Genomic DNA, 27,201 nt, shown 5'->3' on the forward strand with positions numbered 1-27,201 from the left:
AGAAAAGATCTTTGACACCGTTTCCGTGGGGATCAAAAGAGCAGGGAGCAGGGTTGCTAAGACTCCAGCTACAAAGGTGACAGGGTGGGTTTCTGTTTCCAGATTTCCACACGTCTGTGCGTTGCAGGGAAAGAGCCATGAGGGAGGGAGAAGATAGAAAGGCAGATAGAGGATGGGAGGGAGCAAGCGCCAGGCCCCAACGACCCAGTATTGTCTCGTAAGTACCAGAGCAAAGAAGGAAAGAGGGACTAAGTTTGTAGCGGCCGCTGCGGAGCTAAGAAAGCAGAGAAAGACAAATAACGCCTTCTACACGCAACAATACAGCCCCGCCCCCAGGAAAAGCAGTCACACCTCGCGGGAAACAGCGGAACACCACCTTGCCGGCCTTTTTGCCAATCCCTGCCCCTTGCCTGGGTGGGGCTTCGGTGACGCACACAGGAAGGGGCGGGGCATAACACTAAGCCCGCGTGCTGATCTCGCGAGAGCATTAGGGGGCGGAAGCGCAATCAGTGAAGGATGCGGTTCCCGGTTTTGTTCGTGTTACTGAGCGTCGTGGCAGCGGGTAAGAATTCCCCCCCGCCCCCACCCCACCGCAGTCCCAAGACCAGCCCCCAGTAATCCCACTCTCGCCCCCGGGCCCGTCATCTTCACCGTGGCCTGTCGGCCCCTGACCTCACTGCTTCCTTACCCGAACCTCGCCACCGCTCCGCTCGCCAGCCCTCCCCTCCGGTTTGCCCGTTGCCACGTTCTGAGGAGTCCTTTTTCCCCGACTGCCTCTCTTCAGCCAGATGGTTTCTCTGTTTCAGACTTGCTGCTCAGTTCTGCTCCAGTCGCCAGAGCAGGCGCTCCAAAGGAAGTTCAGGCTTCTGCAGGAAGCTCCGGGCATCACGGCTTGATCTCTCAGCCACAAGAACTCAGTAACCAAACCTTTCTAAATCAGACCGACGCGAAAACCGACACTGGCAGTGCCGGAGCCGACCAGGGCCCGGAGAAAACCAACCCTGACAATTCGACAGACGAGCTGCGCCTCGAGATAACCGACACCGACAATTCGGTAGCCAAGCAGGGCTCCAAGAAAACTGACCCTGGCGATTCGCGAACCGAACACCACCCTGAGAGAGCCGACCCTGGCAATTCGGGATCGGTGCAGCGCCCCGCGACAACCTACTCTGAGAATTCGGGAGCCAAGCAGCACCTGGAGAAAACTGAGCCTGGCGATTCGGAAACCGAACAGCACCCCGGGAAAGCCAACCCTGGCAATTCCCCCACAGACCAATCCAACAAGTTGGTCTCCAGCTCCTCTTCTGATAACAAGGAGTCCACCAAGCTTCATGTAAACACAGTAGCTGGCAAACCTCTGCAGACTTCCAGAACTGAACCTGGGGGAAAAGTGTTGGCAGACCCCTCTTCTCCCCAGCAGGAGGGAGAAGGTAAGCCCTTAGAACTAACAGAAGATGTGGAGCCCAAGGAGACTGAGGAAGGGGATACAGAGCCAGAGGAAGACGCACCACCCAAAGAAGAGAAAGAAATGGTTGGCCCTGCCTCCAGGGAGAACCGTGAAGGGACACTTTCGAATACCTGGAGTAAGAAGGATGACCTTTATAAGGATAACCTTGGAAATGCCAGTGCAGAGAGCAGCCACTTTTTTGCCTATCTGGTGACAGCAGCCATTCTCGTCGCTCTCCTCTATATCGCATACCACAATAAGCGGAAGGTAAGGCAAGTATGGCCTTAGGAGGAGGAGTAGGATTTCCTCCCCACAGAAAGCCTGGTGTGTGAGTATCCATCACTCATCAGCCTGTAAGCCCTGGGAATTTTTTTTTTTTTTTTTTTTTTGCCCTGGGAATTTAATAAACAAACTTCGTTTTTTTTTTTCCCTGAGATTCTGCCAGGGTTCTCTGTTGGGTTTTCTGGGGTTCTTTTTTTTTTTTCCCTTTGTTTTAGAAATCATTTATTTTTACATCTGTTTCCTCTGAGTGCCCTCTGCTGTTGCGTCAGATGTGACGCTTAGTACATTATTATGATTTGACCCAAATGAAGGTCTCCTGCCATAATCTTGGAACTTAGAATCTTTCACATCCTGAGAGAGGACCTGACAGTTTGTATGTAGTTAAAGCAGTGATCTTCCTGTTTTCAGTGCTTCCTGTCGTCTTATTTCTAGCTTCCTCTCCCAAGCGTTTGTCTTCCACCTGCAGAAACAAAGAATGGTTACAGAGTCTTCAATACCAGCAGTAGAGCACCCAGGGGTTCTATGTTCTGCAGCTGAGTTTCTGATTAGAAGAAAGGTCAGAAATTGCATATGAATATGCTCATCTTTTACTTCAGCAGGGTTTGTTGTGTTGTTTAGTAATCACTCCCAAGGACAAAATGATTGCATTTCTTTTTTTGTTTTTGACTGAAATGTTAAAAAACATGAAGTGTAGTTGATTTACAATTTTGTGTTAGGTGTACAGGACAATGATTCAGTTTTTTTATATATATATTCATTTTCAGAGTCTTCCCCAAATGATTGCATTTCTTATGAGCCCTAAGAATTTAGTAGTTTCTAATAGTCTGACTAAAATTGAAGGGTTCAATTCATGATAGTCAAAAGGCCTAGGACTGTGAGAAGTGAGAGAAGACATTTAGTAAAAGTAGTACATTCCTGGGAATTCCCTGACAGTTAAGGGGTTAAGACTCCGTGCTTTCACTGCAGGGATCACAGGTTTGATCTCTGGTTGGGGTTCTTAAGATCCCCAATGCCACATAAATATGGCCATGAAAAAAAAATTTTTTTTTAAGGTATATTCCTTATTCTACATCCAAGTGCTTATCATGGAGAGTTACCTTAAGTATGAAATGAGAGTGGTATGGTTCAGATGAAGTAAAGTGTGGGGTGAAAGAGTACATTTGCAGATTAGAAGTAATTATTGCTTAATATTAAGATAAAAGGAGGGGGACTTGCTTAGCCTGGAGGAGTCTCAGTTGGGGAGGAGTTGGCAGTTCTTTTCACTGTGTTGTTGTTCAGTCACCAAGTCCCATCTGACTCTTTGTACCCCAAAGACTGTAGCATGTCAGGCTTCCCTATCCTTCACAATCTCTTGGAGTTTGCTCAAACTCATGTCCATTGAGTCGATGATCCCATCCAACCATCTCATCCACTGTCACCCCCTTCTCCTCCTGCCCTCAATCTTTCCCAGTGTCAGGGTCTTTTCCAGTGAGTCGACTTTTTGCATCAGGCGGCCAAAGTATTGGAGCTTCAGCTTCAGCACCAGTCCTTCCTATGAATATTCAGGGTTGATTTTCCTTAGGATTGACTGGCTCAATCTTCTTGTAGTCCAAGGGACTCTCAAGAGTCTTCTCCAGCACCACAGTTAAAAGCATCGATTCTTCAGCACTCAGCCTTCTTTATGGTCCAACTGTCACATCCATACATGACTACTGGCAAAACCATAGCTTTGACTATACAGATCTTTGTCAGCAGAGTGATGTTTCTGCTTTTAAATAGGCTGCGTTCTCTTGAGTAAATCACACAGACTCCAGCTGACTAGAGCCTAGAACAGCTGTCTTGCACCTGTCATTTCCTGTTTAGGATAAATGATTCTGATATAACTAGGCCCTGTTCTCCTTATAATTGTCAATAGGGCCTTTCTGTAAATGGCCTACTCTTTTTGCTGTCAAGATCATTAACAAATGGGCCGCCAGGTGATTACCTATAATTTCAGAGACTGAAATCTGTCACCATAAAGTCACTTGTTAATCACTCTCTTGTCCTTTTCCCCAGATTATAGCTTTCGTCCTGGAAGGAAAAAGATCCAAAGTTACACGGCGGCCAAAGGCCACTGACTACCAACGTTTGGACCAGAAGGTAAGAGGAGGGAGGAATACGCAATCTCAGATGGACGCAGCCATGGGCTTGTGTTTGGTATAGCGGCAGCAGCTGATTCTGGGGGTGCTGTTTGCCATTGCTTCTGCCCCTCCCAGACCACAGCATACAAACATCCCTGTAAGCATGTCTGCAGTGTTAGTGCTAGAAGATTCTCAGAACCTCTGCAACATCTTCCTTCAATAGATGAGGAAGCTCAGATTCAGAAACGCTGTGATTTTTTTTTTTTTTTCTAAAAGTCTATTGAATTTGTTGCAGTGTTGCTTCTGGTTTCCTTTTGGTTTTTTTGGCAGGTGAGGCATGTGGGAATCTTAGCTCCCCAAACAGGGATCGAACCTGCACCCTTGCATTGGAAGGCAGTGTCTTAACCATTGGACCAATGCAATCCCATTGGGAAGTCCCAAAACATGTGATCTTTTCCCCCTTAGTTTCTGGAAAAATCAAGACCTCAGAGCAATTCCCTCGACTCCCTGCCTATACTTTTCACACTTGACCAGCACTTAACAAGATTTAACAGGCATTTGACTCACCGTGAGAATTGGGATTAAAATCTTTTATCTGTTGCTCTTTGTACAGTGAGGGTCAGTTTGTCTTCATTTTGAATTTTTCCACTGGACTGAAAATCCTAGGAGATCTCTTCCCCTCAGCCCCAGCATCCCAGCAGTAAGATATATTCCTCTGAAAACAGATGAAAGTTACCAATGGATTGTATTGCTCTCGTTTCAGATTTGATTTTTTCTGTTCTTGAGAACCTTGTCCTGCCTGCTGATTTGTCTCTAAATCAAGAATAATGAAGAGAGAAACACTGTGACCTAAGAGACACCCCCTCCTCCAGGGTTTGGTGGCAAGTCGGGGCTAGCAGAGCTGGGGAAGGGGCATTGCTTTAGTTTTTGCACCTGCACTTTGGTGACTTTGTCCTCCTGTGTTCCCGTTATTTATGCTGGTGTCTTCCAGGCTGTCCCCCTCTGAGTGTGAGTGGAGGAGCAAGCATGTGGGCACCCAGCTGTGACCAAAGGGAGATCCTGGCCCTTGGTAGGTGCCCTGCCTGGGGCCTTGGCTTAAAGGTGGTTAGCCCTTGAAAACACCATTGCACTCAACACTATTTACCTTCGAGGGCCTAGGAGAAAACTGCAGGTTAAGGCCCATTGCTCCCAAGGCCTTTTCCTTTGTGGGGATGTGTACCCCACAAAAGATAGAGAAGATGGTAACTGCTGATGGCCTGAGGGCTCCTGTGAAAACGATTCTCTTCAAAGTCTCCAGCAGCAAACCAAAACGGGCTTTCTTGCCCTCGAGTCCAGCCTGCCTAGTGCAAGCTCTTCATGCTCTTCTGACAGTTTCATATCACTTAAGACAAAGTGAATCCAGTTGCATTTAGTTGTACTGAGCAGAAAACTGAACTTGGGGATTCTGGGAGGAAAGCTTAAAGCCACTGTTCCCTGTCACAGATGTTTTAAAAATAACAGTTAACGATATTGAAACACTGTGTTTATGCCTGCTTACCATCCTTACAGGAACTTTTTGAAGTAGAGTGAGTTCATGCTTTGAAAGCATGTAGGACTGTTTGGTTTGGGTCTGCATTTTTTTAAAGGACTTTTAAGAAACAGGCTTCCCACAAATTCTTATTTTGCCTTTATTGCCTAAAATATTTGTATTATATTTACAAACAGATTATACTCCCTTGTTTACCTAAGTCTAGTTAAGGGTCCTCTTATCTGATATAAAATGGTAAGGCTAATTAGTAAAAATTCCCCCCTCTGTCCCATGTCAGGGGTTATTAAAGTTTACGAAATTTAGAGAATTCCCTGGGGAGTAACCAAGGGTAACCTAGATAAGACCATTGTTTGAAGTTTCATTTAAATGTGCTACCCTATTATAGAGAGCCTAAAGAGAGTTGTTTCTGCAAAGAAGGACCTGAAAGAGAATAGCTAATCTCAGGGAAATTCTAAGAAAGTAGGAAGTGAGAGGAAGAGGGTGAGTTCTGGGCTGTTGAAGAAGTCTGGTGGAAAAAGGGGCCATAGTGTTTGCCATGGTATCTTCCACCTCACTTAAAACAGCCCATGACTGAGTGGAGATTTTCATCCTCTCCAGGTGACATTTGTAAAGGTGAGGAATGAAGACTCTTGGCATCATCCCCTAAGACCATGGTTACTTTATTTCCTTCTCTGTCTCCCTCTTCCCTGCCTTCTTCCTCCCCTCTGATGTTTTCTACTTCTGCCTGTCTCCACTGGCACCATTTTCCTTCTATGTGTGTGCCCAGATTCTCTGCTCCCATCCATCCTGTTTGTGGTCCATTCTGCTGTTCATATCCTCCAGGAAGTATAGCTTATAGCTTCCATTCCCTTGCCATTCATCCTCCTCATAACCTTTACTGTCTTTCTGCCAAGAATGTTTTCCCAGAGGTTCAGATCACCAAATCCAGTGGCTTGTTCTCAAAGCTTAGTCGTGTCCTGAACAGAATTGAACACCTACACCATCCAAGTTCAGCCTCCCCTCTGTGGTCTCTGTGCCCTGGCTTCTGAGAACTCCTCTGCCTTCCCTGCGCTGGTGGCGGGGAATGCCTGCAAAGATAGGTCTATCTCTGTGTCTCCTCAGAAATTTATTCATTCTTTAGCCTCTGGATGAGTGACTGATGAGTGACTCCCAAGTTTCTATCTTCGGCCTAGTTCCCAGAGAACCCTGTCCTGCCGTGTGGTGAACATTTCAGCTTGTCATCCTGTTGTCACTGAAACAGAATTTCTCTTCTTCTACACATTAAGCCGCCCCTCTCAATTGCCCAGTCTTTTTAATCATCTTGAGTCCAAGCTGACATTTTTATCTCTTGGCACAAAACTCCTATCCATTAAAAAGAAAAATATCTCTAGCTACAGTCTTTCTTTCCAATTTCCTTGCTTCCCTGACCCACACCCCCACCCATTTCACTATCCTTCTGGATCTTTTTTTTTTCCCTCGGAGCCACCTTCATTGAACTCTTGTCCACTTCGTCTTGTGTGTGTAGAGACCAGAGTGATCCGAAGCTTCTGTCTTGTGGCTCTGAGAATCAAGCTCATGGACCCTGGTGTTTACAGCTCTGCAGGCTGGTGATGTCCTACACATCTTTCCCTGCATCCTTCCGGAGCCTAAGGCCCCTCTTGTCAGGCAACCATCAGGCCTCGACATCCTTGCTACATTCTCCAGTCCCTGGCTTCTGGTGGCTGTTTTTCAGTTAGGGCACACCCCCTTCTCTTCTTTCCTTTGCCTCCCCAAAACCTGTTTTTTCAGGCCCCAGCTCCAGTTTGCCCATGCACCTTCCTAATCCCCCACCTCACCTAATCAGCTCTTTCTGTTTTACTCCAGTAAACAGAATGTCACTTGCGCATTTTGGAACTAAAGCAGAGCATAGCAGTCAGTATCTGACATCTCTGTCTGATCTCCCCAAGAAAATGAAGCTCCTCGCTGGAGCGCCCATGGCACCATCTGCAAATCTGCCTCACATGGGGCAGTCCCTGGGGACCTGAGTTCATTTCTCCTCACAATGGAGACATGCTCTTTCTTTAGGACATCTGGCTGTGACCTGACTGATGCCTCACACACCGCTTTCCGGCTGCTGGTTGCTTCCCTTATTGATGGATTTTGCTAGAAAGGAGAAGAGCAGAAAGTAAGATTGGTTTCAGGCACTGAGAGCAGGTTGGCACCAGGTGGACACATACGTATTGTGGAGTCCATGTAGCTTCACTTTTTGAGCCTCTGAGCAGGATGATTTCTTGTGTGAAAGAATACAGTCGAGTTTAAGTTTCACTTTAGAAATTGCACTGAAAGAAATCTCCCACACCAAAGGAAAAGTTGTCTTCTGGGTCATTGTCGTTTTGAAGATAGACTCTTTGAATCATGTTTTCCTAGAGATTGTGTAGATGAGGGTGAGCTGGTGGTAGGGGAAGGATCTCTTTAGCCAGGGGTGGGGCGCGGGGCAGGCAGGAAAGGTGCCCTATCCAGTCAGCTCTGTGCTTGCTTTGTCGCCCAGTTTTTGGTTGAAGAGTGGTTTCTATTTGGAGGAATCTGTGCTTTAGAATCATTTGAAGAGTCTACCTAAAAAGGCTAAGTTAACTCAGAAAGACCTGACAACTAGCTCTGTACACTCACATTTCTTGCCACATGATGGCTTTTCGTGAAACTTGTGGTGATAGACCTCTAAACCTCTCAAATTCCCAATAGTGATTCTCATTTCCTCCTCCCATTTCACATCATTTAATTCACAAGCCTGCCCCTCGTTTTGGGAGGGTGACTTGGTATGGAATGCTGCTGCATGTGAGATGAAAACTGGCAAACCTTGCACATGTTCTGAATCATTTGAGCAGAGAGGAGAGTACACTGTACACCAGACCCTGTACTTCTGCCAGCTATCTCCTAAACATTCTGGGTGGGACCATTGTATCTGGCTTTGCCTTGTGTAAGAAGGAAACCTGGGGAGAGATTTCTCAAATTTAACTATATCCAGAACCAAGACTGAATCTCAGCCCAGTTCCATGAAGTCACATGTGGATTTCCCAAATACCCCAATCTTGAAACTCCTCATAAAGGCATTGGGTCTGAGCCTTATCAGGTTTCAAGCTGCCAACAAAGCCAGCTTCCTCACACTCTTTGGTATTCCTTTAATTCAGAACTCTTTAAAGTGTTCAATAAATGGTTGATTGCTGAAGTTGTTTCCCTTCTTATTTGTTCACCCAATTAGCAGAATACCACTGTTTTGCAATGTTTTATTTTTCTAGCTTGTAACTTAATGATGAGTTATTTCTTTAAAGCTTATTTGGTCCAACCATAAGTATTTTTCCATATAATGTTTTACTGAGCTTCTGTGAATGCCATCACCACATAGTTTTGTATCTCTGCACAGAAACCAAAATAAATTTCAAATATTAAAGCTATAAAATTAATAAATTTAATTTTTTCCTCTTTTTAAAAAAAAGTATAGTTGATATACATTGTATTAATTTCAGGTGTACAACATAGTGATTTGACATTTGTATACATTACAAAATTGATAACAATAAGTCTAGTAACCATTTGTCCCCATATGAAGTTATTTTAGTATTAATGATTATATTGTACCTCTTAATCCCGCTCTAATGGTTATTAGTACTGCATTAAAATTGACTGAAATAAGGCACGTTAATAAGGAAAAGTTCTTTTTTTTTTAACCTTTAGCACCTTCACTCACCTTCCCACCCAATCCCCATGTAAGTTCCAACACACTGGAAACGCATTCCCAAGCGTTGCACACATGCTGTAACTTTCCATGACCTGATCCTTACTTCCAACCCCATTCCTCCTCACCAGGCAGCCCTGATTCTAGGTCAGAGGTAACTGGGCTGCTCGTCATAATACACTCATTACCTCCCAGTGTTTGTCCTTTGCTGTACCCTTGGCTGGAATGCTTTCCGCCTGTGTCAACCCCAGTGAAGCTGTCTTTCTAGGCCTCTGCCCTGACTGCTGTGTATTTTAGGAAGCTATGCCTTGGGGCTCAGGCCCTGAGGTCTGGGAGGGAATCCTGGTGCTGACACGGTGAGAACCCAGCATGACCCCAATCATAAGGAAAACAAGCCTAGGCCCCTGCCGCATACGAATTGGATGTTCTCCTATAACGTATATACCTTGCTAGCTAACGCGTCCTGTCCACTGCCAGCCCCCACATCCACATGGGCCATATCACAGGAGTTTCCCCACACTCAGAAGAGCCACTGGAACCAGAAAAATAGGATCTGCATCCTCTGATCCTGTGGAACTACAAGCCAAACCGTGCTCACCAGACACCTTCTCTCTGTTGTGTAGAACTCCTACAGTGAGGCACTAAGGGGGAACCGGAGGAGAAGCCTCAGGCCAACGGGACCCCCCTGCTTCAGCTGACCCAAGCTCTCAAGGGTTCTAGGCACCTGATGAGAATATTCCATTTGATGGCTCAGACTTAGGAGGTGTGGGTGTGGGATGCAGAGCGCAGCTTGACGGGTCATGAAAGCCACCCATATCAGTAGCCCACACTGGGCGTTTTGTAGGAACAGCATGTTCTAAAAGGTGTGAAGGAGCTTCAGTTAAAGAACCACCATCTATGCTAGACCTGTGTGTTGGACCTGTATCCAAAAATGAGAAACAATAATTAGAGTGCTTTACGTGATCAAGGAACTAATGCAGAAAAACAGGTGAGGCAGGGGATGTGCCAGTTCCTCTGACTCCTCCCTGAGCCAACTAATTCTTTTTCTTCTGGGCCTGGATCCGCGAGCCGAGCTTCTGAAGGTCTGAGTACAAGTTCCGCTTCAGGATGGCGCTGCTGCACAGCAAGGCCCCTTGCAGGGCTCCAGCCAACCCACAGGTGGCAATGTCTTGGCCTGGGGGACAAGAGCGGAGGCCTGTGAGCATCCCTCCACCCCACCTCCAAGCAGGGTAGTGGTAAGACAGGGCCCCCTGAGCCAGGGCCACAGAGATGCCTTCCGTCTAGGACCAGGGGCCCCAGCCACCGAGGCAACAGAAACAGCACTCTGAGTGACAGTGAGGCCCAGCTTTCCTGGCAGGATGGGGCCTTCGGCGTACCTGTCAAGTAAAGGTTCGGGATGGGGCTCTGGGCCCTCATGGAGGCCATCGTACCAGGATGCAGGCGGCCCAGGTCATGGTCAGCCCCGTAGCAGGCCCCTTGGGGAGCCGCCAGGTAGAACTGATTGCTCAGCGGGGACCCTCCAGTCACACTGTCCACCTGAAGAGGCAAAAGAGGTGGCCGAAGAGTGGGAGGGGGACCTTGTGAGACCCTCGCCTCTTCCTTCCCTGCCCCTGCATGAGCTGCCAGCCAGCATGGGCTCCCCTGGAGCTCAGTCACCCCAGGCCTCATTCCCAGCCCCACAGAAGGGGCAGAGATGCACTGACCACCAACTCTGCTCTCCTACCTTCCCCTCCAGATGTGGGAACTGCTTCAGGAAGACCGACATAGCGGCTTCAACAAAGGAGCTCTTGAGGGTCTCGTAGGCACTGCTCCGCTTTCCCTGGGGCTCGTCCTGCCACTCCTTGAACCACTCGTATGAGGCGGGCACTAGCACGATCGCTGCCGACCGGTCTGGGGACGCAGAGCCGGGTCACTGCTACTGCCCCTACCCACCCAAGCCCCAGCTCCCAGCACATCAAGCCTCACCTGGGTACCGGTCCTCCCAAGTTGGGTCCTTGGCCGACGGGAAGCAAATGAAGAGAACAGGCATGTGCGTGGCGGCCTTGTCCCCAGGCAGAGAGACATAGTGCTCCATCCTGGGGAGGAGAGGGGCTGTTGGTCCCGGCCATGTTCCCCACAGCCACCAGCCCCACCCCGAGCACAGCTCATCCCCAGGGACCCCCAAGGGATGAAGCCAAGGCACAGCCCAGGTGGGAAAAAATCCTTTTGGAGTGGATTCTTGCCCATCTCCTCGCATCTTGTATCCTGCTGCTTCTCTCCTAGCATCTGTGGCTCTGGGGGACCAGGCTGCTACCCTTCCTGCACATGTACACCCATGCCTTACGCTTTATCCATGTCTTTGTCAAAATAAATATAGTAGTTGCTGGTCGGCAGCCCCAGGTCCTTCTTGGTGCCTCGGAGGCAGATGAAGACAGAGACCATGCTCAGGCCGGGCCGAACCATCCCCAGCTGCCGCTTCACACCTGCAGACAGTTAGGAGAGCCATGAAAAGGAGACCACCAAGATCTGCTGCCGCCCCGGGAGCCTTCAGACACCTGCTCGCCTCATCTATAGCCTCAGCTATTTGGACCACTCGGCCTGCTCCTCAGCCTCCTGCCTGTGCTGGCCATGGCCCCAGACACCTGCTCTGAGTGCCGTGAGAAGCAGAGATGCCAGCTCCCTGAGCCATTCACAGCATCTGTGTGATGGGCCCATTGTCACCTTAATGTCTAAGTTAAGAGCAGGGACTTCCCTGGTGGTCCAGTGGTAAAGAATCCATCTGCCAATGCAGGGGATGCAGGTTCAACTCCTGGTTAGGGAAGATCCCATATACCTCAGAGCCCGTTTGCCACAACTTCTGAGCCTGCGCTCTAGAACCCATGCTCCAAAACAAGAGAAGCCACTGCACTGAGAAGTCTGTGCACCACAAGAAAGAGTAGCCCCTGCTCACAACTAGAGAAAGCCCACGTGCAGCAACAAAGACTAGCACAGCCAATAAATAAATGTTATGAGCAAAGGACAGGGCTCCACGTGACAAAGACCACGGCTGTGAACAGTAGTCTGTTATAAGCCTTGGCTTCAGTATTAAGTTGAATACAAACCATCTAATGAGGAAAAGTGAAAATGTTAGTCCCTCAGTCATGTCCGACTCTTTGCAACTCCATGGACTATAGCCTGCCAGGCTCCTCTGTCCATGGAACCTGGCAGGCTACAGTCCATGGGGTCACAAAGAGTTAGACAGGACTGAGTGACTAACTTACCCCACACACACATACACACATAAAATAGATAACAAATGAGAACCTACTATATAGCACAGGAAACTACTTTGTGCTCTGTGGTGACCTAAAGGGGAAGGAAATCTAAAAATGAAGGGATATATGTGTACATATAATTGATTCACTTTGTTCTACAGCAGAAAGTAACAAAACACTGTAAAGCAACTATACTCCATTAAAAAATCAATTAAAAAAAAGAACCTTGGGTCTCAAATCAGTCACATAACGATGAGACCAAACCCTACTGCTCCAGACCAGCCTCAGCTCCTTTACTTATTTTGTCAATGAGTCTTCCTCACTCAAAAAAATGTCCTCTTCAAAACATCCCCAATAATGTCCAAGCTCAGCCCCAGAATTTAAGAAAGACACTCCTATTCACAAAGACTCCCTCGGTCTGATCACCTCACCGCCATACCCTCGACCCCAACCAGCACTGCCTTGTCCCCAAGGCCACCAGATATCCTGTTTCCATCTCAGAGACAGAGACAGAACTGTCAGAATCTCTACCCCAAACAGCTGGAAACATCAGGAATCCCAGGAGTCTCTGGGGCCTCTAGGTTGACCATCACTGCCACCACTGTCTGAAATGTTCTCAAACTGGGATTCTTCCAACTCCCACTCAGGAGGGGTGGCTGGTCCTTCAGGCAGGTGGAGCGGGGAGGGTGCTGGCACAGGAGACTGTCTTCAGGGCTGAGATACATAGGAGCAGTGGAAGCTGTACCTGCTAGTGAAGGAGGGGCAAGCTCCCTTTTTTGTTTTTGCACCCAGCACCATGTGACCAAAATAGAATTTGGGGATGGGAAAGAAGGCTGGGGTGGAATAACCAAGTCAAAACCATGTACTGTCTTTGGTGGTGGGGGGGCAGAGGTTGACTAAGGTGGTGCTTCCCTGGTGGCTCAGTTGGTAAAGAATCTGCCTACAATGCAGGAGACCCAGGTTCGATCCCTGGTTTGGGAAGATCCCCTGGAGAAGGAAATGGCAACCCACTCCAGTTTTCTTGTCTGGGAAAGCCCATGGAAAGAGGAGCCTGGTAGGCTACAGTCCATGGGGTCACAAAAAAGTCAGACACAACTTAGTGACTAAACAATAACTAGCTGGAACAAGGAGAGCCCACAAATACAGGACTAATCTTCCCCTCTATCTCTAAACATGGAAAGGAATTTTCATAAAATACAGAACTCCCTCATAGGGTCCTTTCCTTATTCACTTAGGTTGTATGAACATTAAGTGTAAAAGAAATTATGTTCTTTACACATGTGGCTTGGGGTAAAGAATCCGCCTGCCAATGCAGGAGACACAGGAGACTTGGGTTTGATCCCTGGGTGGGGAAGATTCCCTGGAGGAGAGCATGGCAACCCATTCCAGGATTCCTGCCAAGAGAATCCCAAGGACAGAGGAGCCTGGCAGGTTATAGTCCACGGGGTTGCAAAGAGCAAGATACAACTGAGCACACACACACAAACAAAAAACAAATTTTGTTCTTAATGCCTCTTAGATTCAAAGGAGACTAGGAATCATTCTAGGCAGGAAAATACTTTCACTTTTTTTTTTTTTTAAGGTGTCCCTCCAATAACTCCATGTCATTTATTTGCATTCCCTTCCTTGTGGATTTTTTTTTTCTTCTTCAGCTAAGACAGCAAAAGAGATGATTTATTGTACACGTTACATTCAGCCACAACTGAGAAGAGAACTGGTCCATAGTTATCACAGGTCCAGGGCAAAGGATCAAAAGGGACGGCTTTGATACGAGCAAGGTAGGTCTCTCAAAGGTGGTCAAGGCGATCAGAATGGCCATAGATGTTCCAGATCCATTGAGAAGTTCTAGATAGTAGGCATGCAGTCCACAATTTGCACCAGCGTCCCTGGCCTCTGGCTTCCCTTGTTTCTGCTTCTGTGGCTTCCATGGGTGTACAAGTTTACTTGGACCTCTGCCTCATCTTTCTTCTTTTGCGCTTCAGCCTGCGCATTCACTTCTTCCTCCACTTGGCTCTCATGGCGCAGAGGTTTCTCAAAAGATGGCGCTAAGGCCGAGAGCCCTTGTGGATTTTTTGTCACCTGAGGAAGTGCACTTGATGAGCACCCGGGCCCATTGGGAGACAGCGTCAGGGTTCAAAGGTCCTGGCAGAGAGGGAGGTTGGAAGTACCAAAGGCCACTGGGCGGTCTCTACCTCACGCCACGCAGCTCACCCAACCTGAGAGAGGGGAGGCCTTCGCTGGCAGCAGACATTGGCCGAGGCCCAGTGAAAGGAGGCAAAGGGCTGAGGGCCTGTTTCCCAAGTACACGTCCTGTACCCCAGAGACAGTCACAGCGGCCGCTGACCCTCTCCCCGACCAGGAAAGCCAAGACCTCACTTTTCTACTGGGCCTCCTTCCCAAGTTCCCCAAGAACCCTCCAGAGTGGATGCTCCTTGTACTGGGCTCTAGGCTCCTCCTCAGGTTTCCACTCCAAATGCATCTTGGGCTGCTCCTTACTCCCCACCTCCCGCCCCAGCCAGAGGCCTGGACACAGAACCCTCTCTCTCACCCTCCTAGATCACTGGCCCCCTCCTGGCGAGTGGCCTCCTTCACTCAATCACATGGCGAGCTGCCAGCTCCATTTCCAAATGGTGACGCCCCAGCTAACCCTGGCTCAGCCACTCTGTCCCTTGTGAGCTGATCCGCTCTCCTCCTCCTTCAAGTAAGGCCTTCTCTCTGGAAGCCATGTTTTCCAGCCCAGAGGGGACCAGGAGTCCAGGCTTAGGAGTCAGAAACATCAGCCTCTTCCTCTCCACTTGGCTGCCTCCAGCTGGGTGGGCCTTGGGCAGTGATTCACCTGTGTGCCTCCATTTCCCCTGCCATCAACATGAGCTCTCTACCCAGAAGCTGAGGATCAAATGCAAGGACAAAGGTAAAGCTCGCACACAAACATGCCTCCCCACCCAAAACCACAAGCTTTCATTTTTGGACACAGTCTGTCAGTGGAGATGACTGGCATGTGTGTGCGTGCTCAGTCATGTCCAACTCTTGGCAAACCCATGGACTGTAGCCCACCATGCTGCTCTGTCCATGGGATTATCCCACCAAGAATACTGAAGTGGCTTGTCATTTCCTCCTCCAGGAGATCTTCTCCACCCAGGGATTGAACCCGAGCCTCCTGCATCTTCTTCACTGGCAAATGGATTCTTTACCACTGAGCCATCTGGGAAACCCAGAGATGACTGGACTGAGGCTTATTTCTATCTGGGTCCCAGGTTTTGAGAGCAGGGCTTCAGGAGAAGAAGCCAGGAGGGTACCCCTGCAGCCTCAGCACCAATACAAAGCTGGTTCCTGCAGAGGCAGGAAAACATAACATTAGGTCCCAAATAAGGCCCACAGCAATATCATCAAGAACTTCGTCTCCACTCCAGCCTTCCCTTCCCTTAACAGCAATGTCAGGCCACACTTCCCGACACCAAACAAGTGCAAAATTAAGGAAAGAAGCAAAATTCCCATGGCAAACTTAATGAAAAACCCAGGAAACATTCCTTTAAGACTCAGTCCACCATCATTAGCTATCAGGGAGATGATCTAAGTCAAGGGAAACGGAAATGGGCAACTGGGACTGGAAACTTGAAAGAGGAAAGGGAAACACGGTTGAGGTTATCAGGGGAAGGGGTGTAAATTTGCCAAGAGATAAAAACTAAAGGGTCTTTGGGGAGGATACAGTACAAAGGAAGTTGATCCCACCCCCTAAACAGAGGCCTGCTGGGGATGGATGTTATTAATAGAAATTGGTGTGCTCACCTTTTCTATAAGGAGGGTCAAAGGGCAGCCCTGATGCTGGGGGAAGCATCAGCCAGGCTGAGTCAGCTGGAAGCAGAGGGCAGGTCCAGGGCACTTGGAGGAGAGCCATGCAACTCATTTGTTTACCTGGCAGACAGCGGGCCTGCTCTGGCAACAAGCGCTCGTAGGTGTTGAACAATCCCGCATCGGAGATCACGATGGGGCAATAGATGTTCACCAGGTCCTCACCCTTCTTCACAGTGACACCTGCAGGCACAAGAGCTTGGCTGAGGTTCTGTGCACTCCAAGAAGACAAGAAAGGCCCCCATTCCTACCCCACCCCCATCTCTCCCACACTGACCCAGGCAGGTGGGCCCCAGCTAAAACTGCAGAGTGAGGGATCAGCCCAAAGCACTGCCTACAAGGCCCAAAAGGTCCACAGTCCCCACACTGGCTTTCTAGCTCTCTCTCTACCTGATATGGGAGCTCTTCTCCTTAGCTACCAGCCAACCTCCACACTAACTCAGACAGAGCCTGTGAGCTGACAGCCTTCATTAGAATACCAGGTCCTTCTTTACTGTTGCCAGAGTTTTTGGTTCCAACACACTCTCTTTTAAACCCTCCAGTGACACCTCAACCTCTAATTAAACTCCAGACTCTCGTATCAGCCTTCTGTGATGTGCTCCCTTCTGTGCATCCAGCCTCATCTCTGACTGACCATTTTCACCAAACTATTAGATAGGACTGGCCAGGGGTGGTGGCTGAGAGGAGCTACCCCACGTCCAAGGAGTGGCGGCTGCACAGGCGCAGGAGGGCCGAGAGGAGCTATTCCATGTTCAAGGTCAGGAGGGCAGCCGTGAGGAGATACTCCTCATCCAAGGTAAGGAGCAGCAGCTGCGCTTTGCTGGAGCAGCCGTGAAGAGATACCCCACGTCCAAGGTAAGACAAACCCAAGTAAGAGGCTAGGTGTTGCGAGAGGGCATCAAAGGACAGGCACACTGAAACCATAATCCCAGAAAACTAACCAATCTGATCACACGGACCACAGTCTTGTCTAACTCAATGAAACTAAGCCATGCCATGTGGGGCCACTCAGGATGGACGGGTCATGGTGGAGAGGTCTGACAGAATGTCATCCACTGGAGAAGGGAATGGCAAACCACTTCAGTATTCTTGCCTTGAGAGCCCCATGAACAGTATGAAAAGGCAAAATGATAGGATACTGAAAGAGGAACTCCCCAGGTCGGTAGGTGCCCAATAGGCTACTGGAGATCAGTGGAGAAATAACTCCAGAAAGAATGAAGGGATGGAGCCAAAGCAAAAAACAACACCCAGTTGTGGATGTGACTGGTGATAGAAGCAAGGTCCGATGCTGTAAAGAGCAATATTGTATAGGAACCTGGAATGTTAGGTCCATGAATCAAGGCAAATTGGAAGTGGTCAAACAGGAGGTGGCAAGAGTGAATGTCGACATTCTAGGAATCAGCAAACTAAAATGGACTGGAATGGGTGAATTTAACTCAGATGACCATTATATCTACTACTGTGGGCAGGAATCTCTTAGAAGAAATGGAGTAGCCATCATGGTCAACAAAAGAGTCCAAAATGCAGTACTTGAATGCAATCTCAAAAATGACAGAATGATCTCTGTTCGTATCCAAGGCAAACCATTCAACATCATGGTAATCCAAGCCTATGCCCCAACCAGTAACACTGAAGAAGCTAAAGTTGAATGGTTCTATGAAGACCTACAAGACCTTTTAGAACTAACACCCCAAAAAGATATCCTTTTCATTATAGGGGACTGGAATGCAAAAGTAGGAAGTCAAGAAACACCTGGAGTAACAGGCGAATTTGGCCTTGGAGTACGGAATGAAGCAGGGCAAAGGCTAATAGAGTTTTGCCGAGAGAACACACTGGTCATAGCAAACACCCTCTTCCAACAACACAAAAGACTCTACACATGGGCATCACCACATGATCAACACCGAAATCAGAGTGATTATATTCTTTGCAGCCAAAGATGGAGAAGCTCTATACAGTCAGCAAAAACAAGACCGGGAGCTGACTGTGGCTCAGATCGTGAACTCCTTATTGCCAAATTCAGACTTAAATTGAAGAAAGTAGGGAAAACCACTAGACCATTCAGGTATGACCTAAATCAAATCCCTTATGACTATACAGTGGAAGTGAGAAAGATTTAAGGGACTAGATCTGATAGAGAGAGTGCCTGATGAACTATGGACAGAGGTTCGTGACATTGTACAGGAGACAGGGATCAAGACCATCCCTAAGAAAAAGAAATGCAAAAAGGCAAAATGGTTGTCTGAGGAGGCCTTACAAATAGCTGTGAAAAGAAGAGAAGTGAAAAGCAAAGGAGAAAAGGAAAGATATTCCCATTTGAATGCAGACTTCCAAAGAATAGCAAGGAGAGATAAAGAAAGCCTTCCTCAGTGATCAATGCAAAGAAATAGAGGGAAACAACAGAATGGGAAAGACTAGAGATCTCTTCAAGAAAATTAGAGATACCAAGGGAACATTTCATGCAAAGATGGGCTCGATAAAGGACAGAAATGGTAGGGACCTAACAGAAGCAGAAGATATTAAGAAGAGGTGGCAAGAATACACAGAAGGACTGTACAAAAAAAGATCTTCACGACCCAGATAATCACGATGGTGTGATCACTCTCCTAGAGCCAGACATTCTGGAATATGAAGTCAAGTGGGCCTTAGAAAGTGTCACTACGAACAAAGCTAGTGGAGGTGATGGAATTCCAGTTGAGCTATTTCAAATCCTGAAAGCTGATGCTGTGAAAGTGCTGCACTCAATATGCCAGCAAATTTGGAAAACTCAGCAGTGGCCACAGGACTGGAAAAGGTCAGTTTTCATTCCAGTACCATAGAATGCTCAAACTACCGCACAATTGCCCTCATCTCACACACTAGCAAAGTAATACTCAAAATTCTCCAAGCCAGGCTTCAGCAATACATGAACCATGAACTTCCAGATGTTCAAGCTGGATTTAGAAAAGGCAGAGGAACCAGAGATCAAATTGCCAATATCCGTTGGATCATCGAAAAAGCAAGAGAGTTCCAGGAAAACATCTATTTCTGCGTTATTGACTATGTCAAAGCCTTTGACTGTGTGGATAACAATAAACTGTGGAAAATTCTGAAAGAGATGGGAATACAGAACCACCTGACCCACCTCTTGAGAAACCTGTATGCAGGTCAGGAAGCAACAGTTAGACCTGGACATGGAACAACAGACTGGTTCCAAATAGGAAAAGGAGTACATCAAGGCTGTATATTGTCACCCTGCTTATTTAACTTATATGCAGAGTACATCATGAGAAACGCTGAGCTGGAAGAATCACAAGCTGGAATCAAGATTGCTGGGAGAAATAACCTTAGATATGCAGATGACACCACCCTTATGGCAGAAAGTGAAGAGGAACTAAAAAGCCTCTTGATGAAAGTGAAAGAGGAGAGTGAAAAAGTTGGCTTAAAACTCAACATTCAGAAAAGTAAGATCATGGCATCCGGTCCCATCACTTCATGGGAAATAGATGAAGAAACAGTGGAAGCAGTGTCAGACTTTATTTTTTGGGGCTCCAAAATCACTAGATGGTGATTGCAGCCAGGAAATTAAAAGATGCTTATTCCTTGGAAGGAAAGTTATGACCAACCTAAATAGCATATTAAAAAGCAGAGACATTACTTTGCCAACAAAGGTCTGTCTAGTCAAGGCTATGGTTTTTCCAGTGGTCATATATGGATGTGAGAGTTGGACTGTGAAGAAAGCTGAGCGCCGAAAAATTGATGCTTTTGAATTGTGGTGTTGGAGAAGACTCTTGAGAGTCCCTTGGACTGCAAGGAGATCCAACCAGTCCATCCTAGGGGAGATCAGTCCTGGGTGTTCATTGGAAGGACTGATGCTGAAGCTGAAACTCCAGTACTTTGGCCACCTCATGAGAAGAGTTGACTCATTGGAAAAGACCCTGATGCTGGCAGGGGTTGGGGGCAGGAGGAGAAGGGGATGACAGAGGATGAGATGGCTGGATGGCATCACCGACTCCATGGACATGAGTTTGAGTAAACTCTGGGAGTTGGTGATGGACAGGGAGGCCTGGCGTGCTGCGATTCATTGGGTTGCAGAGTTGGACACAACTGAGCGACTGAACTGAACTGAACTGATATGCAAATAGCATGTGTGTGCAATCATGCTCAATTGTGTCCGACTCTTTGCAACCCCATGGACTGTAGCCTGCCAGGCTCCTCTGTCCATGGGATTTCCCAGGCAAAAATACTGGAGTGGGTTGCCATTTCCTTCTCTGAGGATCTTTCTGACCCAGGGATCAAACATACATCTCCTGCAGCTCCTGCATTGCAGATGGATTCTTTACCAACTGTGTCATCTGGGAAGCCCCCAAGAGCTGACAATCATTTTTTTAACCTAGAAATGTGACAGTCTCTTATGATTCAACCTAACATTTTCAGATGCCTAAACATATTCAGCTCATGGGACTTCTCTGGTGGTCCCGTGGCTAAGACACTGAGCTGCCAATGAAGGGGGCCCAGCTTTGATCCCTGATCAGGGAACTAGATCCCACATGCCACAGCTAAGAGTTCACATGACACAAAGAAGACCAAAGATTCCATGTGCTGCAACTGAGACCCAGTGCAGCCAAAACAGACAAAAAAGAAACTCAGCTCTTTCTTATCTCTGTGCCTCTGCACATTCTGTTCCCCCTGCCTGGAATGACCTCCTCTCCCCTCTGACCAGCTTCCTCTCACCCTCACGACCTCCCTGTCCCACCATCCTGTGCCAACTCCAGCCTCAGTGCGTGCCTCCATGCAGCACCTTGATTATATCTCAGTCATCTGCCCTCTGAGACTGGAAACTTCCTGAGTTAGAGATTAGGATTTACTTATCTTTTACCTCCATCTTTTATCACATAGCATGTGAAAAACATAAATATATCCAGAACTGAATGTCATTCTACTGATAAACCGTCCTTGGTTCACAGACCACCTGACGGCTGGAAGGAAAACTGGTTTGTGACTGTGAGAGAAAGTCTTGCACAGCTGATGGCCACCCCTGCCTCACTGCTGGGAACTTTCCAGTCTCTTCTACAGATAGGTCCTCAAAGATCACTGACGGCCTTTTCTCCCTTGACTTTTGGGTGCCTTGGGCCACCCACTCACCACCTCCTCCTTGAAAGCTTACTTGGGTGAATTCACCATCACCAGCCCTGTTTCCTTCAGGCTTCTCTCTTCTCCCTTCACTGAGGCTTCTGAAGTTACCCTAGATGGCCTGTCTATTTACCAGAGCCCGTCCCTGCATAGACCCTCTCCTTGCAGAGTTTATCCTTGGTGGAATTTTGATTCTCTGTACAGGTGACAGCAAACACCTGAGCCAGGGTAGAGTCTGAGCCCCACTCTGCCATTTACAGGGCATCCTGGTGGCCTCCACACCACCCCATGGAGCACCCAGGTTACAACTCACTCCATCAGTCACTGAACAAACATTTACTGGGCTCCAGTATGTGCCAAGGTCTATAGACATAAAGATAAAAAAGACACCACCTCTACACTCAAGGAACTCGTGGATTAAAGGATAACTACTTGTCTCTATTGAATAAATGATAAGATGCTGTTCTCTGGGGACCATACCACACTTTATCCTTCCTGTGTCCTTTTCACTTCCTGACCAGGTCAACGGCTATTCCCAGGCGGCCCCAGCTTGCGACAGATTCCAGCCTGTAACCCCCGATCTGGAGGTCTCTGCCCTCGGAGCTTTCTTTGCTCTGCACCCCCCGTCTCTCCCACCCGCGCCAAGGACTGTGAAGACGGCGCAGGGCTCTCACCATAGGCTTTCCCAGCTGAGTCGAGCAGGATGCTTTGCACAGGGGCCCTTGTGAGGACAGCACCCCCAGCCCGCTGAATCACAGGGATGGTGTGGAAGGCAATCTCACTGGAGCCCCCTCGGGGATAAAAGGCCCCTTTTAAGTAGTGGTCAACCAGCAGAGCATGCATGGAAAAGGTGGTGTGGCTGGGGGTCACACCTGCAGAAGGAAGGAGGGGGTGATGAGGCAAGAGCAGGCAGCGACACCATTCAGAGCAGAACATGGGAGGGATGGGGTGGGGGGAGGGGAAGGAGGCTCAAGAGGAAAGAGATACATGTATAATTATGGCTGATTCACATTGCTGGACAACAGAAACCAACACAATATTGTAAAGTAATTTTCTTCCAATGAAAAAATAAATTTAAAAAAGGAACACAGGTTCCTGTCAGAAAACATGCAGCCTTTGGGAATTCCCTGGCAGTCCAGTGGTTAGGTCTAGGTGCTTTCCCTGTTGTGGGGGGCCTGGGTTCAATGCCTGGTTGGAGAACTAAGATCCTGCAAGCTGCATAGCATGACCAAAAAAAAAGAAAAACAAACATGCAACCTGAGTCTATGCCTCCCAGGATCCGAGTGATTCTCAGGGTAGCCTCTTTCTATCCAAACAGGCAAACAGGAAGCGTTCCAGGTCTTGGGCCAGTAGGAATGGCCTCCCTGCGAACTGCCATGCTGCCAGGGAGGAGAGTGTGGACTGGAAAGAAAACCAGCCAGGACGTTGGTGAGGGGGATTTTTCTCAGGGTATCCAGCAGGGAGGAAGACAGGCATTTCTCCCCTAGGCTCCAGAGGACCTGGAGTGTGTGCAGCTCCACTTCAGTCAGCCAGGCAGGCTCAGAGTCAAAGAATTGATGCTTTTGAACTGTGATGCTGGAGAAGACTCTAGAGAGTCCCTTGGACAGCAAGGAGATGAAACCAGTCAATCCTAAAGGAAATCAGTCCTGAATATTCATTGGAAGGACTGATGCTGAAGCTGAAGCTCTAATACTTTGGCCACCTGATGCAAAAAGCCAACTCATTGGAAAAGACCCTGATGCTTGGAAAGATTAAAGTCAGGAGAAGGGGGTGACAGAGCATGAGATAGTTGGATGGCATCACTGACTCAATGCACATGAGTTTGAGCAAACTCCAGGAGGTAGTGAAGGACATAGAAGCCTGGCGTGCTGCAGTCCATGGGGTCACAAAGAGTCAGACATGACTGAGTGACTGAATAAACCAGGCTCAGGAAGAAAGACAAAGAGCCAGGGGCTGCCCAGGGCCCAAGGCCAGGACCCACCGTAAGTGGGGAAGATGTAGCTGAGCACGGCCTGGAGCTCTGGAGAGGCGGGGAGCTGCCGCAGGACCTCAGCCAGGCTCTGGGTGGACGCACGAAGGAATGGAGAGAAGCGGGTGAGCAGCCCATACTTGGTGAGGAGCTGAGCCACGGGCAGCGGGAGGATCTTCAGCAGGATACCATGAATGACTCCACAGGATACCACCTGGGAGGGGAGTAAGCAGGGAGGAACAGGGCTCACCTCCAGACCCCCTGTGACAGAATTGCCTGTCCAGAAGCCTGCACAGTCCAAGGGCCCAAGAGCACTTGGTGGTGGTGGTTTAGCCACTGAGTCATGTTCGACTTTTTCCACGCTATGAATTATAGCCTGTCAGGCTCCTCTGTCCATGGGGATTCTCCAGGCAAGAATACTGGAGTGGGTTGCTATTTCCTTCTCCAGGGGATCTTCCCGAGTCAGGGATCCAACCTGCGTCTCCTGCATTGCAGGCAGTCTCCTGGACTGGATTCTGAGCCTGCTGAGCTATCAGGGAAGCGGAACTTGGCTAAATTTGGATCATAAAACTCTGTACTCTAAGTTTTTTTTTTCTTTTTTTCCTATTCTCCCCCTCAGATGAGTCCTTTTTTTGCTTTTCAGTTTCTTGCCCAAATTCCTTTTGAAAAATTCCAATCTGGTCTCAGATGAAGTGAAAAGGGGTTAGAGATGTAACCACATGGAAGCCAGCCTGGTCAGGCCAGAGTGTGAGTGGCAGCTGCTGAGCCCAGGCTCCAGAGAGAGGGCCTGGCTGAGCACAGAGGTCAACTCAGGCCGGGGCTGAGTTCCAGACAAACATGTCTGTTCCTCCTTCCTGCCTCCCTCACCCGTCACTCCACTAATGAGGAAGGTGAGCCTTGTTGGGAATAACACATGTCCGTGTTACCTTAACTAGCTTCATATACTTGTCAATGGCAGCTTCTTCCTGGGGAAACTTGTCCTTGAGGCCCTGAATGTAGGCTTTCATTCCCGCGTACATGGGAAACTCTTTTCGGCCATCAGGCCCTTCTAGTACCATGATGTCAAAGGGAGAGGGCAAGGCAACCCAGTCTAGCTGCCCCTCAGTGATCTGGTCCAAGATAAAACGCCCAGAGCTGTCCTCCTGCATACGCCCGACATAATGGATTCCTGTTGAGAGACAGAAAAACAAGGCATGATAGCGATAAGGGAATTAAGCCCTGGAAAGGCTCCAACAAGAAAGCAAGGTGAAAGAGGCGTCCTATAGGGCCAAGTCCACGCTCACAGAGGGGGTACCCACCCTTTCTGTAAAGGGGAGTTGCAGCAGAAACCACCAGATCCCCGCCCAGGTCATCAGGTACAGCTGTCAGACCATGGAGATACATGTGGTGTGTCTCTAACCCCTTTTTCCTTCATCTGAGATCAGACTGGAATTTTTCAAAAGGAATTTGGGCAGGAAAGCTGTCAGACCAACAGTGCCCAGGGAGAAGAAAACCCGGGCCTCCAAAACCACTGAAAAGCGCAGGATCGTCCCACTATGGCTGCTCCAAACCTCCTGCTCCCACCCCTTTGCCTTGGCAGCCTTACCCGTGTCAAATTCAAGGCCATTCTTTCCAAAGGTATGACAACAGCCTCCTGCCTTGGTATGTTGTTCCAGAACAAGAACTCGCTTGCCAGTTTTGGCTAGGATCGCAGCTGCTGCCAAGCCCCCAAAGCCACTGCCAATCACCACCACATCCAGCTTCTCTGGCACTCGGTTGACCGAGAAAGCTGCAGCAAAAGAGGAGATGGAGAGGGCAATGAAAGGACAATGAGGTGGAAACCAAGGCAGAATGTTCTAGCTTATATGATGCTCCAGAAAATTTCTAGAGCAGTTTGGCACAGGGCTCCTCACTAAAATATCTCAAACATTTTACCTGGGAAATACTCAGGACCCACCAGAGAAGGTTGAACAAAGTGATTTAGGTTGATCTGAACTGATTCAGACCAAAACCACTACATAGCTGAGGATTTTCCCTACTTGCAAAGAAGGAATAATTCATAAACTATCACACACACACACAAATGCTGATCGTGATCCAAGTGGAGAATCCTAAGCGCAGTCAGAGACCGAGCTAGGGAAGAAAGAAACCAAGGAGGTGGGGGACAGGAGAAGAGTGTCATGGGGCTGGATGGTGGCTCATGCCACAGTCCATTCACAAGCAGGTTATCTTCAGAAAATGCAGGATCAGCAGGCTGTAGTGGTGCAGCCCACTCAGATCTTGATTCTTAAAGATCTTGATACAGAGGCAGGACAGAGCTCTTCTGAGAAATCACAGCACCACCCCTCACACTGGGGAAGCCTGGATGTGGGATTAAGGAGGAGGCACCTAACCAAGACAAAACTGGACAGCCCATGCTGCTGTATGGCCACTTTCTCCACAAGATCTATTCTTTCAAGATCACTCCAGAACTGAGCTTTGGAATTTTTCAAGCTGCCAGAGAACTGAGTAAACTTTGAACTTTTCAAACAGTTTTTAAAAGACCTACAGTGAAAAATACATTTCATAATTCAGAACATACATCAGTATATAATATAAAGAAGTTTCACAATACTTACCAGAACTATATAGGATACACTGATATTTTCCATCTGACTGAATTTTAAAATGCTAGTTGCAACTCACTAAATTGATATCATGACCCACTAGGAAAGATCAAAACTTGGTTTGAAAAACAAACTAATCATCTCATCTTTAGACCAATCCAGATAAATGGAGTGATTTGCTAATGTTTACACAGTAAATCAGGCTTCCCTGGTGGCTCAGACAGTAGAGAAAGTGCCTGCAATGTGGGAGGCTGGGGTTTGATCCCTAGGTGAAGGTCTCCTGGAGAAGGAAATGGCAACCCCCTCCAGTATTCTTGCCTGGAAAACGCCATGGACAGAGGAGCCTGGAGGGCTACGGTTCATGGGGTCGCATAGGGTCGGACAGTGACTAACACTTTTACTTTCACTTTTTTCACAGAGTAAACAAGTGTTTGTTGTTCAGTTGCTCAGTCCTGTTTGACTCTCTTCGGCAGAGACTGTGACAGAGTCCAGTTAAACCTCTGATCTCAGAAATAATAGGCCTTTCACTTACAACAATACTGTCTTTATTTTACTTATTTTTTAAGCAGCCGAATTCTTGCTTTAAACTCTAAAAGAAACCTACAAATACTTTTTAAAAGATGACAGTACAGATCCTCCGTAAACAAAGAGGTCTGAGCCCGAGGCACCCCACTGAGCCTCGCTTCAACCACAAGAGATGGGACCAGCATAATCAGTCACATTCCTTGATGAACCACATGCAATTTCCTACAAAGGTTTCTATGCAGCTCTCCCACGCCCTTGAACCCCTGGGGAAGATAAGTGAAAATGTTACGGTCTTAAAGTCAAAGACGGGGAAAGATCTCTTGTTTAAACCGTTAGCCATCGCTATACCAAGTGGCAGGGTGGTCTGAGCGTGGCTATGACAAGAACCTAGCTCGCCGAGGACGACGTCCGAGACCCAGAGGCCAAGATTCCCCGGGCCTGCGGGGACCAAGGCTCTCTCCAGGAGTGGATTCTAAAGCGGGCGCCTACACACGCAAAGATGCCCTCCCAGCACTTTGCATCTGGGAAACGCTAACCCGCGAGGATGCTCGGGCGCAGCGTAGGTCCCCGGGGTGTCTCCCCCGCTCACCTTGCTTGAGAACCTTCTTCCTGGCCTCCTTGTCGGTCACCAGAGGTGCGGGTGGCCGTTTGACATCCTCCAAGAAGGGGTTCGGGGAGCTGCCTGAGAATAGCCCCTTGTAAACTTTGCCGAGGATGACCAGCAGCAGCGCAGCCAGTAGCAGCAGCGACACCCACATCGCGCCGGCGCCGGTACCGGGAATTCTTCGGCTTGGACGGCGCCTGGGATCGGGGCCTCAGCTCTGCCAGTTAAACTAGTCCTCCCACCAGGGAGGCGGAGTCAACCGTGCCCACTGATCTGGACG

General features: G+C 48.3%; 2 protein-coding genes, 1 long non-coding RNA gene and 1 other non-coding gene across 6 annotated transcripts; 2 read left to right on the forward strand and 2 right to left on the reverse strand.

The window, feature by feature from the left end:
* The first annotated feature begins 444 nt into the window (after nucleotides 1–444).
* Nucleotides 445–8,537, forward strand: TGOLN2 (trans-golgi network protein 2). The gene is made up of 4 exons (XM_061155251.1): nucleotides 445–562; nucleotides 807–1,714; nucleotides 3,764–3,847; nucleotides 4,592–8,537. The coding sequence occupies exons 1-4, from the start codon at nucleotides 517–519 to the stop codon at nucleotides 4,595–4,597; spliced, it is 1,044 nt and encodes a 347-aa protein (XP_061011234.1). The 5' UTR covers nucleotides 445–516; the 3' UTR covers nucleotides 4,598–8,537.
* A 44-nt stretch (nucleotides 8,538–8,581) lies between these two features.
* Nucleotides 8,582–27,183, reverse strand: RETSAT (retinol saturase). Of its 3 annotated transcripts, none has more exons than XM_061155243.1 (11): nucleotides 26,907–27,183; nucleotides 24,793–24,975; nucleotides 24,134–24,375; nucleotides 23,220–23,421; nucleotides 21,913–22,110; nucleotides 16,190–16,309; nucleotides 11,368–11,506; nucleotides 11,010–11,119; nucleotides 10,768–10,934; nucleotides 10,475–10,580; nucleotides 8,582–10,218 (listed from the first exon to the last, which is right to left on the reverse strand). In XM_061155243.1, exons 1-11 carry the CDS (start codon nucleotides 27,073–27,075, stop codon nucleotides 10,079–10,081), a joined length of 1,776 nt encoding a protein of 591 aa, XP_061011226.1. In that variant the 5' UTR covers nucleotides 27,076–27,183; the 3' UTR covers nucleotides 8,582–10,078. The 3 variants fall into 3 exon arrangements, with proteins under 3 accessions (XP_061011226.1, XP_061011225.1, XP_061011227.1); XM_061155242.1 differs by having other exon boundaries at nucleotides 10,421–10,580; nucleotides 26,907–27,180; XM_061155244.1 differs by lacking the exons at nucleotides 10,475–10,580; nucleotides 10,768–10,934.
* TRNAC-ACA (transfer RNA cysteine (anticodon ACA)) lies at nucleotides 13,187–13,258 on the forward strand. Its single transcript has one exon. It is a non-coding gene; the product is annotated as a tRNA-Cys (tRNA).
* Nucleotides 13,931–16,184, reverse strand: LOC133064792 (uncharacterized). The gene is made up of 2 exons (XR_009694719.1): nucleotides 16,064–16,184; nucleotides 13,931–14,356 (listed from the first exon to the last, which is right to left on the reverse strand). It is a non-coding gene; the product is annotated as an uncharacterized LOC133064792 (long non-coding RNA).
* Nucleotides 27,184–27,201: the final 18 nt, after the last annotated feature.

This window comes from Dama dama, chromosome 11 (assembly GCF_033118175.1).
Source record: "Dama dama isolate Ldn47 chromosome 11, ASM3311817v1, whole genome shotgun sequence".
NCBI lineage: Eukaryota > Metazoa > Chordata > Mammalia > Artiodactyla > Cervidae > Dama > Dama dama.